Source organism: Mizuhopecten yessoensis, unplaced genomic scaffold (assembly GCF_002113885.1).
Source record: "Mizuhopecten yessoensis strain PY_sf001 unplaced genomic scaffold, ASM211388v2 scaffold10771, whole genome shotgun sequence".
In the NCBI taxonomy this organism is placed as follows: domain Eukaryota; kingdom Metazoa; phylum Mollusca; class Bivalvia; order Pectinida; family Pectinidae; genus Mizuhopecten; species Mizuhopecten yessoensis.
Genome location: NW_018408713.1, coordinates 537,042 through 550,966, shown reverse-complemented (window position 1 = coordinate 550,966; position 13,925 = coordinate 537,042). Strand labels below are relative to the sequence as shown.

The window sequence follows — 13,925 nt, the reverse complement described above, 5'->3', positions numbered from 1 at the left end:
ATTTCAGTAATATTTTTAATCCCTCCCTGTCAGCTTTCCGGTCATGATTTTGTCAGTCTGTTCTGCTACGACTGGTCGAGGACTGGCGTAAGGCCCTGGACAACCATGCATATGTCGCTGCCATATTGATGGATTTGTCCAAGGCCTTTGATTGTCTTCCTCACAGCCTGCTGATCGGGAAGCCGGAGGCCTATGGTCTGAGGAGTCGCTCTGTAGACCTGGTGCCCAGCTACCTGAACAGTAGGTGAGACTAAGCTCCAAATGCGGCTACTGGTTGCAAGTACTGAAGGGAGTACCACAAGGATCTATACTGGGGCCTCTTCTTTTTAACATTTTTATAAATGACATGTTTTTATATGTAAAGTCATCAAAATTGTACAATTACGCCGATGACAAAACTGTAAGCGATACAAACAGAGACCCTCAAGTTTTAAAATCAAATCTAGAAAAAGTTTGAATCAAATCATATGAGGGCAAATCCTAAAAGATTTCAAGCTATATGCTTAGGAGAGAGATCTGTTGATATTTTTAAATCTTTTAATATTGGAAATGTAAACATTGAGCCAGAAGCTGTAGTTAAACTCCGCGGAGTACATTTTAACTCCATGTTAGATTTGAATTTCACGTCTCCGAACTATGTAAAAAAGTCTCACGACAACTAGCTGTTCTGAAGCGCTTAGGCAATTTTTTGACGAAACAAGGTAGGAGTGTGATATACAACTCTTTTATTGTCTCAAATTTTAATTACTGCCCTCTAGTTTGGCATTTCATCAGCATGAGGAGTGTTAAGAAACTTGAAAAGATACAAGAGCGTGCTCTTCGTTTTATCCACAATGATTATGTTCCTCTTTTACTGAACTTTTAATATTGTCAAATGCAGATGTTTTACATGTAAGAAGACTTAAGGAATTCTGAACAAACTTTCTCCTGATTACATCCATGATCTTATAAAATGTAAAAGTCTTCGAATTATGATCTAAGACAGGAGAATGCAGCAGAGGTGCCTGGAGTTAGAACAGTTAAGTATGGACATAAATCTTTCACATTTGAGGCTGTTAGGGTGTGGAACACTCTCCCAAATGAGTTCCGGAAGGAAGACAACTTTCCGGGTTTCAGGAGAATGATCCACACCTGGAGTGGACTCATCTATAGCTGTTCAATCTGTCGCACCTCTGCTGGCTGACTTTTAACCATTTTAGTGCTAAAATCAGGTTTAACATTTTTAGGTAAATATACTGTGATATGAATTGCTGGGATTAATATAATATTTCATGTATTGAATCAAGTTTTACTACTTATGTTACTATTCGTTTTCTCTCTCTTAATCTTATTCTTCTTTACTATATGAAATGCTGTTTTTTAATCCACACTATGTTAGTGTATATCAAGTCAATGTTTACCCTTTGCTATATTAGCATGTATTTATACAACACTTGTATAGATTACAGATAGTGTTTTAACATGCAGTGTAGAAACACGTCGTTCATAAATAAGGGTCAAACCTCTGAATTTTATATAAATAACATAACATAAATAAGTGTCAAGCCTTGTGATATTATTAAAAGATAGTGCCATTGATTGTAACTTAAATGTGACATTACCGTGTATTTTTCTGTAATGTAAAAATTGTCTGCTATGCTATTTATATTAACTCATTACTACTAATACTATTACATTATGTTATTATTATTTTATATATTTGTGTTTGTCGCAAAAATAGCCCTCAAGAGCTAATGTTCCATGTTGATATGTATGCGACTCTAAATAAAGCTTCTTGTATCTTGTATCTTGTACCTTCCGGCTACTAATCTGTCAAAACGCCTAGAAGAACATTCTTCACAGATCAGTTCACTTCTATAGTTTTACACACTGTACACATGTGTAGTGTAGTTTGTACATGTAAATTAATACAAACATGTTTACATATTTATTTATGTGAAAGCAGAACCTCCCGTGGACTAGACAGTTGTCACTTACACAGAGGCAAAGACGTGTGAGATTAAAGGAGGCCTATTTCAGCAGTCAGGTAAGTCCATTTGTATAATCTTGTCTTATCGATGTAGCTTTATGCTGTAGGCTTGTGTAAGTGCGTGCGCAAGTATATTTAATTATATTGATGTTTTTATGCTGACGATGATTAATAGCATATATAAATATTGACAATAATAAGATGTTTTTTTTATTTCACAATTAAAATAAATTATACACAACTCATAATAATAAATTATTGCGCATAACAAAATATAGGACAACCCATTTGTTTGCTGTCCCTGTGCGATGTAAAACTTCAGTTTTGATCTTTGTGAAATATTTGATATCGCAATCTTAAAGACATGTATACTGTATTCAATGAGACGTCACAACGTAATACCATATCCATTTTCATTTTTCTGATGTCTCAATGAGTGTATTTATGTGTGGAAATATGCAGAAAAGATTACTTTCGTTGACAATGCACTCACGGTATATATACATAGGTGTTTGGACATGTGTACGATAAATTGCGACTGCAAAACTTATCGTATCACTTACTAATTTAGAAAATAATATCAACCTTATTGAATTTAATATTGGATGTGTTGTCATATATACTTTGATATTTAAAATGTGTTATATTGACTTTGACATGTTATATGGTGTTATATTAACTTTGATATTAGAGACGTTGTTCTGTTGACTTTGATATTTAAGGCAGTATTGTACTGACTTTTATATATGAGGTGGTGTTATATTGATTGATATTTGAGTCTGTGTTATATTGGCCTTGATATTTTAGGTGATGCTATATTGACTTTGATAATTGAATCAGTATTGCTCTGACTTTGTTATTTGAGGCGCCGTAATATTGACTTTGACATTTGTGGTGGTGTTATATTAATTGATATATGAGGTGGTGTTATATTGATTGATATTTGTGGTGAGGTTATATTATCATTGATATTTGAGGTGGAGTTATATTAACATTTATATTTGAGGTGGGGTAATATTAACATTGATATTTGAAGTGGTGTTGTATTGATTGATATCTGAGGCAGTGTTATATTGACTTTGATATCTAAGGTAGTGTTATATTGATTGATATTTGAGGCAGTGATATAATGACTTTTTTATTTGAGATAATGTTATATTGATTGATATATGAGGTGGCGTTATATTGATTGATATTTTAGGAAGTGTTATATTAACTGATATTTTAGGTGGTGTTACATTGAGATTGATATTTGATTTAGTGTCATATTGATTTTGAAATTTTAGTTTATATTATTTTGATCGATATTTTAGGCAGTGTAATTTTGACTTTGATGTTTGAGGTGATTGTCATAATGACTTCGAGGTGGTGTTTATGTACCATCACGTTACTTACGATTGAAATATTTCAACTTTCTTAAAACCATGAAAAATGATAGGGATTTGGTACGAGCGTGAAAATGCAAACATATTTCCTGATTTTCCCGATGTCTCCATTACGTGCATCTTGACCTGGTAGCAGCGATTAATTTATAAACCGCCAAGTAAACGACTGATAGCTTGTTGATATGACCATGAATATTTCGAAATATTTAAACCAACACGATAATGTACTTTATGGTAATGATCAGTCATGAAAGGAACTACTTGGGCATAATATGACCAGTGTCAATGTAAATAAGTGAAGTTTAAGTTTTCTTGCATAACCTCCGGGTTATTGGTTGTTAACACTTTATTATATAAATGAAAGTTAAATGTGGAAAAATAGGCATCAAATGAAATCGTAAAATTGAGACCATGTCAATACAGATACGCTAAATGTAAAATGGTAGCATATAGATATATACCATACATCAACTAACAGCTTTTTAACGATACGACACTTTGCAACTGATATAAAAACTGCGCTTATATAGTTAGTCCAGTTATACTATCACAACCTTTCAGAACAAGTCAACACTATTCTTATCGTGTTTCTACCTAAACTTACGTTGGCATATGTCATTTGACGGGAGACAAAAACATGAAGTTGCCAAACCACGGAACAAAAGTTATCAACGCAAGTCTTTAGAAGTAATGATTTCTTTCCGTTTTTCTTTATTAATAACGTTGGTTTCTACGGCTACAATCGGTGATTTCCGTCTGTGGTTGTTATAGTAGTCACTGACGCTATGGTTTTTATTGATACTTTTTAATGCTAATGCTAGTCATAGTCCATAGTTTTATATTTTTGCAATTGTGTTATTTCTTGCCAATTGTCAAGGTAAATCAGTAACATAAAAAGGAAAAATCAAAATGCATTTTAACCGGAAGTGTAAACTAAACGTAATTCGAACTCGATGTAATACAAATTTGGGCAAAATATAAAAATAAAATTACCATGGAGACCAAAGAAAATGTACAAGGATAATAATACATTGTGTTCTGGAGGTGTACGCGTCTTCTGTTTCATCGAAGGGACCGGCCTTATTATTCTAGGGTAGATCCAAGTAACGCTACATTCTCATGGAGAAAACGGACGTAGTGACCACAATAAATAAGAAACACTAATGAGCGTAATTTAAAATAAAAACAGACTGTCACAAAAGAAACTTGCATATTTCACTATTAGATATGATGGCGACCGTAACACTTGTCCATAGTTTCCATCAACCTGAATCTTTGGAAACCCTCTGTGGTCATTTTGTATGTCAGCAGTTGACATCTTTCACGGAATTCATGATACCCGGAGCATGCTCTTGCTTCATCACATAATGACAATTTATGTATACATAAACACACTCGGAATGACCTGTCGTTTTAGCTTTGTTGATATTTAAACATTGAAATACATTACACCTTATTTTGCATTTATATAACGTCTAAATTTTTGTAACGCGTCTTGGTGTTCCGGTCTGTTTTCTAGACAGGTCAGATAGCATTGCGTTTTATTGTAGGCATGACCAAAGAGAAACATATGTAAATATAGGTAATCTGTTAGACTCAATTACCCTAAAACTGCTGTCATACCTTGAAATATGATGGTGTGGTATAGCAATACATTTTGTGACAAATAAAGCAATATCCCATAAAGATTTAATGTTTGCGTTTGGACACTAATGTGTATATTTAACTGTTACATACGATTGGTAATCTCAGTAAAATGATAATCGTGAAGATTAATTTAGAATATCAGCTTGCTTGAAAGACTTGCAATATACCAAGGTGTTTTAATAGGTACCATAAATTTGGTTTACGTTCCTGTTTTACTTAAATTTCAGTGGTGACTACAGAAAGTATTCCTATAATTACATGACCTGTGTTTGTATTTTAACACCACACTTCAAACCTAAAAATAAATAAGCCATAGATAATATTACTGTAAATCTAATCGAGGAGGTAGAATAGAAAGCCAGGTAAATGTACCGCAGCGTAACACACCAAGACATAAAAGAAACCAAATTCGATTGGAAAAATATACAAACAGCACCAATGAGATACCACAACAAAAGAAAATGGTATTTTGAATCTACATAAAAGTATAGCCAAAAATAGGTGACCGCATTACCAGTATTTTCATATCATAGTTAACTGTCACAGTTTGTTGGTCAGGTGACACATTTTGTCGAATCTTGGTAACATTTTGAAAGTTTGGCAATTAGATGATAATTATTAGGACTTTTACACTCCCAGATGGATGCAAATCTCACACAAGCGTATCATAGCTTAATAAGATAATGTTAATCTTATTGTTACAATGCTAATATTTTGTGAAAGGTCTTGCTACATGTGAGTTTACATTGAATTAATTCGTATATATACTTACGTTATTGCGTAATCATTGTCAGTCGTACCTGGTACTGTGTACCTGTATTCACATGTGTCTGGAATGGGTTAACACTGGGAGTCCCTGTTAACCAATGAATGTTTACTGTGATTAACTTATCAGGCCCCGAGAAGTGAGCCCTCCCCGAGATACTGTCACATGTTCATAGTATGTCTATGATCAGGAGTCAGGTAACAGGAAGGAATACCTTCCACACTGATAACTTATAGCATCATTCAGTCACAACGTTTGCCTGGACATAGCAGCACTTTCGTGACGCAGTAGGTATTCGTATAGTAAATGTATATTAAGGGCATTGACAAGCCAGCTAACCGCCCTGCTCTTGAAACTGATGAATGCCAGTTGGAGGGTTTAATTTAATCTTACATCTTGTGTTGTCAATCATTTTCAATCTTTTTTTTCTTTAATTGACCGATTGAAAGTATTCAGATGATCAAAACATGTAAAAATACAAAATATCACATTCATGGGTATTGGGAAGTTGTTTGAAAACAATAGTAGACGTAGTAATTAAGGATCAGACACGTGTAATGCTTACTTCTGCCACATGATGCTTTTAATCATCAAACATTTTGCAAGTTATCGTATCAAACAATATTTGTTCCAGATCCCAGCGTGCCTAAAAATATTTACCTGACGTCAGCAGCACACGAGGCCTCTATTTAGGTTATTGTGCAGCCTTGAACATGTCACTGACCGCGAAAAATGTAACGACGGAGAATTGCAGGGTCAAAAGACGGCTTGGTCTATTAAGCTCCGTCTCTTTTATCGTAGGTAATATAATAGGTAAGTACATGCTTAACCTCGAACGCAAACACTCAATGCATAATAATGTAATAATAAGACAATCATAAACTATCAGTATATTGTAAACCTATTTGATATGTGTTGTTGACATTAAAATACAAATTAAATCTACATCAAAGAGTGCAAACTATCAAACATGGTTTTTGGATTGAAATATTATCAATTTATTTTTCATATTAAAGTTTATTTATAGTGTACATTACTGAAGCACACTAATACACTAGAAAATAATATTTGACACTAGAAAATATACCAATATTCGTATGCATACCCATATTGCATTAGTCGATTTATCATAAATAAGAAGACATATTTAGAAGAAAAAAAAATCTTATCGAAAATTAATTTCAGTAAATGAAATATATATACATTTATTAGCTCTCATTATATTTTCAACGGTTATAAAAATCGCCTTTGAATACCGGCGGTGTTTGCAAACTTTCACCGTTATCACTGTTGTTAAAATCTTATTAACATGTTTACTTTAAATTATCTCGTCTGATGACCTATGGGTATATGGGGTTGCTGCCCCTGTTAAGCACTTCTTCCCCAGATTGCGAACTTACAATTCAACTTATACCGAACTGCTATAAGTTGGCTTCACATGTAATCTCTTCAGATTGTGAATAATTTTCAAGCAGTATTTAAATCATTTTTGTACATCTGGTATTTTTAAGAGGCATTCATCAAAGTTCCCCATAAAAGAAATTTCCTGAGTTGAATATTTACCTCCTAATACGCACTCACGAAATTTTAATGCAATATTTCAATCGACATTACCAAATGAAATTTCTATATCCCGTATCCATAACACAACGTGGGAAAAACACGGGAAAGATTATGAAATAATCCATAAGCAGGTTTTGGTGAATAATTGATACGTTTTAATCATTTGTCCATAATTGAAACAAAAATTGATCTGATAAAGTCATTTAAGTCAGGAAAGACCTACGGGGTGTTGAAATAACCAGAAAATCAAAACTTTTGACTGATTTTGCCTCTCCTCTACACATAAACGTTTCTAGAAAGTGGCTTCTCATTCTTAACACCATCACTTTGTAGTTATTGACATAACTTATGAATTCTCTCTTTTTACAATAATCATCAGATTTCTTCCAACTATTTTGCAAACTTACACTGAAACTAACAAAAAGAGTTATATCATCAGGGAAGGATATATTATGAATTATTTCGAAAATTATATACATATATTTACATTTGGTGTGGCAAAGCCCTTCTATATTACTACTAACGTACTGCCAATAGCAGCTTCATCTTATGAGACTATAACTGAAGTTGGTCAGTGCACCTCCGAGCGACTTAACAGTGTCACTACCGAACTTATCGGTATCTTCTGCTTTGATCCCGAACACCAGCTGCCTGTCTCAAGTGTCTGTGTGATCAACAAACAATTGTATGCCTGGATTTTTCATAAATTCAACCTTCTCCGGTTGCACGATCAACATCAACAACATGCCGGACTTCAAATATAACTCTGACCTGATTACTGCAGACTTCCGTTGAGTGCGTGCGCCGGATATAGGTCGCAATAAAATCGGAAAATGTTTTACGACACTTGATTAGTTACTTACAAAATGTTATTTGTTACTTTGTATGAATCGAGAATATGATATATATATAAATTAAAAACAAATGAATAATTAAAGAAAGTTGCGGAGTCATTTCAATTGTGTATGGGAAATAGCGCGTGACGTCAGCTGTTATTTTTGTGCCGTTCTAGATATTGACCTGACATGACGGTAATAAGCGGGAAATTTGAAATTTGGAAAAGACATAAATTATTTTTTGCGAATCTCATTATGGAAATATAAATATAAGCGATAAACTGCATAGATGTGGCAGACCAACTGGTATAACTGCCACATGTGTAGCGCGCACCATTCAGTTTGTCTGTGACACATGTGGCAGTTATACCAGTTGGTCTGCAACAACTATGCAGTTTATTGCTTAAATATATACAAAGCAATTACATATGTATTATTGTATGCACCCATGGTATAGAACCACTTCAAAATATGTATTTTAGCTTCATATGGCCTTGTCTGACCATCTAATAGAATACTATGTACATACAATCAAGGAGATATTTACAGCGAAAACATAACAAGACCCATGCAAACAGTCAGTTCATGTTTTTGCATAATATTGACCCACTTCTCAAAGGCAATGTGTCTGACATGGATGAATATTTATTTGCCGTCAGCAAACAATGTGTAAGATGTGTGTACTTAGTAGTTTATTACATTATGTTATTGTATACATCCAGTGCGGTTACTTCCAAGGGACCACTTGTCAACACTTACTCAAAAACCTAAAGTCTAGCTTTCTAAGTCTTTTTGCTTATTTATCGTCACTTCTTCTTCCTATACTTGTGTAAACTTTGAAAAAAAACAAGGACCACTGAATCATTTTTTTTTATAAATTACATCTTTTTCAATCAGATACAAAAGATGATGAAGTCAAACATTGAGAAATAATCACACTTTTCTTATTGCAGACATGGACGATATAATTCCCTGATGTTTGATTAAACATATTTATAGACACACAAAATCAGAAATGTAAATAGTCTCGATTATTTCTAATGTTAAACGTTTCCATAGCAACACAATATCGTAGATAATGTAGGTGTATTTTTATTAATAAAACACACAAAATCCGTTACGAGTTGTGGGTTTCTTTACACCATTACCCAATGAACATCGGTTTCCCCGTTTACCTAAACCAGACCGGAAGCATCCCTTTCAGCAGGCCTCCCTTTCGCCGGTTTTGATTTGCATTTGACGTCACGTAATTGTTTTCTCTATTTTCTGACGTCATTGCTGAATGTTATGAGCTCATAATACCTCGTAATGAGTTCGTATATAACCAATGAAATTGCTTATACCTGTTTTTTATCATCTAATAACCAATATTTGCACTGACGCTTATGGTGTGAATGTGATACAACATATGCAGGTAATGGTAGCAAATCTGTTGACAATGATCACGTATATATGATTATTACTTTATCCATTATAATTTTTGTGTTTTATAAATTTAATAAAATTCGAACAATGACCAGGAAAAAATCCAAAGCAACAGGTTTCGTTATTAATATTTTTGTTATGTTTTTTTTTTTATTTAATTGTATAAATTAACTCCATGTTACCAATAATTCAACCGTTTGTTGTTTGTAGGGTCAGGAATCTTTATATCACCGAGAAATGTCTTGGCAAAAACCCAGTCGGTTGGTCTTTGTCTGGTCACCTGGGTATTGTGTGGCGTCATTTCTATGTGTGGTAAGTGGGTTTCTTACAAGGTAGGTACTTATTCAAAACTGTGGATACTATTTTAAATGTAACCAGAGCTTTGCTATAAATTGTATGACTTCCGTAAGCGGTACGTATTCTCCTTTATAAACGCAATTATTATGATTTCAAGTGATACATTTATATTTGAGCACGTTTCCTTAGAATAAATTCAAATTTATTCATCTACATTTTAAACGTACAGTGTATGTTAGATTAATTATTCAATAGACTAAATGTAAAGACGGGTTTTGCTCTGATCTTCAGCAATATCTAACGTTTAGGAAGATACAAATTAGCATTTTGGTGATAAAGAAATTTCTTATGTAGCTTTCGTTACACTTACATGTAATGGAACAAAACTATCATATGCTTTTCATTCTCGATCAACTGGAATATGTTTATTTTATGCAAACAGAGGTAGATCCTGCGACCCATTCCTTTGAAAATGAACCCCACCTATAGATCAATTGGTTATCGTTACCTTACAATTTACTGAAATTTGTATCAAAATAAAATGCTTTAGAAATAAATTACATAACCATGGTAGCACGGTAAACTAGATAAGAATGCTTTTAACTGCCCAAACATTGTGGAAATCTGTTTTTAAATTAACGTTTCTCATACAAATGAAGCTCTGATCATAAATATATCGTATGGACATCAGTTAATAACATATAGTTAAAATTACTCAACAGCTTCAGGCATATCCTTTATATAATTAAGGAAGAGTATACATATCGTTGCAGGAACACACAATAACTAAAATGCAATTCAATGGTATACCAGCATATAAGATAATGTTTTTGAATAGACCTATAGTATTATACTCTCCTGTTTTAAACTCCTCTCTCAATAAGACATGTGGAATAGAGTAGTGTACGTTACTCCCGTATGTGTTATTATTGTGATTGTGATATTTAGATTTAAGAGTAGTGAACATCTACTCAAAATTTTCTTCACAATATCCAAATTGCAAAACACCAAACGTAGATAGACTTTGCTCTCTTTTTCTTAATCAATGTTTTAAGTATGAAAATAAGGGATATCCCTGCCATTACTCGTTAGGGATATGGTCTGAACTTCTCTTTTTTCCACAGCTGCATTGGTATATGCAGAGCTAGGAACTCTGATTCCGAAATCTGGTGCCGAACATGCATACTTCATGAAGACCTACGGATCGTTCGTTGCCTTCATGTACGTATGGACCCAAGCCTGTGCCGTTATGCCGGGTAGTATGACCGTAAAAGCTCTCACCCTGTCCGAGTATATTTCAGAAGTCATCTTCGACGGCTGTGGGCCATCACCAAATATGAAAAAGATCATAGCCATAACGGCTATAGGTGAGTATTCAGGTTCACCTGAGAAACATAAAAGTATTCGTTTATTTCAATAAAATTTAATGGCTATGTAAAATGTGAGACAATGAAATTCAGTTTCAAACAATGAAAGGCAGTTTTTACACAGTATTCTATAAAAACTCAATTCGCCATATTTTTTCCTTAAAAAATATGCAATATATGAAATCATGAAGTTTCAGTTGTCTGTGCATAAGACTCGTAAGACTTATGGAAACCTTTTTATTTATCAAAATATGAATATTTTCTCGACAGCAATGTGTAATTAGTAATCCATTTTAAAGTAAAGAATATGTAAGAGAAATATACTTCAACACAGATACTTCTGGTCAATAAATCTAAAATGGCATAAAGTTCACTTTATGTAAAATATGTGTGATGGTAAATAGTTATCAGGAAATAGAATATGTATCTGTATATTTCCATGACAACTAAGAAAATATGATATTTTCAAAACTGTTCAAACGGTTTATGTGAGCTTATTTATAAGTTATAAAAATACAATTCCTTTTAGTTAATTGAATAAATAAATTTCGACTGCGGTTTGCTAGAAACAACTGCGTTTGAGTTGGCATTTTTCGCTTGCATTCCTAACAGTATCTGTAGCGATTACCAACTGTATCAGTGTGCGCCTCGCTGCTCGAGTCCAGATCTTTTTTACGTTTGTCAAACTGTTGGGACTGGTGGTGATCATTGTTGGAGGGATCTGGTGGATGTCAACGGGTAAGTTGTGGTTTTACTATGTCTGCTAACATTTGACGAAGGTTCTATTATTAGATATTATGCTTTCTGATTATTCTTTCCAAAATATAATTCTGGCACGTTTTAAGCTTTCTATACATTTATTACCCAGGCATGCATGCGTCATCCATGAATCGTATTGGGAAAGGCTATCTCAACTTCAATCTAAAACAAAAAAATAAAGTATCTCCTTCCTTCATAAAAGGATGAACGTTACACACACACACACTCACGCACACACACACAACACACACACACACACACACACACACACACACACACACACAGGAGTGTTCCTATAGGTACAGTATACCCACAATGAGTTGCACTGCACCATACCGCTGTTTCGTTCATCTAGCACTCATCGGTAATGATAGGATCTAAAACGTTTTGTACGATACCCTTGTGGCCAAAATCGATAAAACTAAGACAAAATATGAACAAATTTTCCTGGAATCTCTTGAAAAATAACAAGAAGGATAAGATCATGAGTAAGGGATAGTAAGCATCTTCTGCTTCGTCGATAACACCCGCGCTGTAAAAATAGGTCAAATCCAAATTATGTCACATCACCATAGAAAGAAATGGGGTAGAGACAACAAAACGAAAAGGACAAAGTACACTCTAAATCATCTACCATGGAAATTTGTTGTTAAATGAATCAATGATAAGATATTTTGTCAACTTTGTACGTTTGTACAGAATAACAAAATAGACTTCTTTTCAGTTTAAATTTGCGCATGACTCTATAAGTTGGCTCCATGTATAATTGTCTTTAGGGAAATTTGGAAGTCTTGTAACCGGCTTCGACGGTACAACAAATGACGTTCAGGACGTAGCCTTGGCTGTGTACAGTGGCCTGTGGGCTTACGATGGATGGTACGTTATTACTAGATTACATATACACAAACGTTTGCAGTGAAGATCAAAGGTCATCTGGAGCAAAAGAACATTTTTTTATATATGTTGAATAAATTCTGGGTATTGAAGGAATGGTAATTAAGATTTTATTTCTATTTAATTTTCACTTTAAATTTCAACAAGCATATATCGAATATGAAAGCGGTTATTTAAGCATTGAACTGTTTTCAGTTTGCATTCATACTCGATAGCGCGTTACACTGAATTTGCCTTTGTCCAGTTGGTATTCATATTGACTTTGAATGCCAACTAAAAGCAGTTCCATACTTATATTAACCGATTTTTGGAATATGTTTATCTCATAGAAAATTCAATTACATTTATTATTATTCAGCATTTAGTTCAAGTAATGTATGTATCGTGTAATAATAATATTAATATACAACATTTATATACCGCCCTATATAATTTGTAAAATAAATCTAAAGCGCTTTACAACATATGGATAATAGTGATAGTTATAATTGTGAAACAAAAACAAAGGCTTTCAATCACCTTTATACATTAAGCAAGCAGATAATCATCGCGATGTGCACATAATAAATAAATACATGGAGGTATTTACATGACGCTTTGAGCCTAAAATGCAGACGTGTAGGGGGTGTTATGATGTCCCTCTTGAATTTGGCCGGGGTATTTCACTTTCTAATAGCAGATGGTAAGCTATTCCACAACGTGGCCGAAACCCTCCCAAAGCACCGGTTTCCATAGGTCACAGTACGAGATTTTGGGACACACAACAATGATTCTGTCTCCGACCGCAGTGATCGTGACGGCTGATACAGGGTAAAAAAAACTCATGTAGGTACTGGGGAGCTGTTCCAGTCAGTGCCTTGTAAGTGTACACCAACATTTTGTACTGCGACCTGTATCGATGAGGTGTGATGTGCTCTCTCTCTCTCTCTCTCTCTTTCGAGTACGAGTAACCAGCCGTGCTGCAGTGTTCTGGATGCAATGCAGACGACTTGTTAGTTTGTCAGATATACCACAAAG

General features: G+C 34.0%; 1 protein-coding gene across 2 annotated transcripts in view; it reads left to right on the top strand.

The window, feature by feature from the left end:
• Positions 1–1,972: 1,972 nt before the first annotated feature.
• The window catches only part of LOC110462280 (b(0,+)-type amino acid transporter 1-like), a 28,493-nt gene continuing 16,540 nt past the window's right edge, over positions 1,973–13,925 (top strand). Inside the window, exons 1-6 of one of the 2 annotated variants that reach the window (XM_021516190.1) lie at positions 1,973–2,026; positions 6,402–6,580; positions 9,802–9,903; positions 11,013–11,255; positions 11,868–11,993; positions 12,791–12,890. In XM_021516190.1, the coding sequence (XP_021371865.1) occupies positions 6,481–6,580; positions 9,802–9,903; positions 11,013–11,255; positions 11,868–11,993; positions 12,791–12,890 (671 nt within the window). In that variant the 5' untranslated portion in view covers positions 1,973–2,026; positions 6,402–6,480. Of the gene's footprint in view, positions 2,027–5,839; positions 6,055–6,401; positions 6,581–9,801; positions 9,904–11,012; positions 11,256–11,867; positions 11,994–12,790; positions 12,891–13,925 lie in introns of those variants that run through there. The other variant, XM_021516189.1, reaches the window with a different exon arrangement.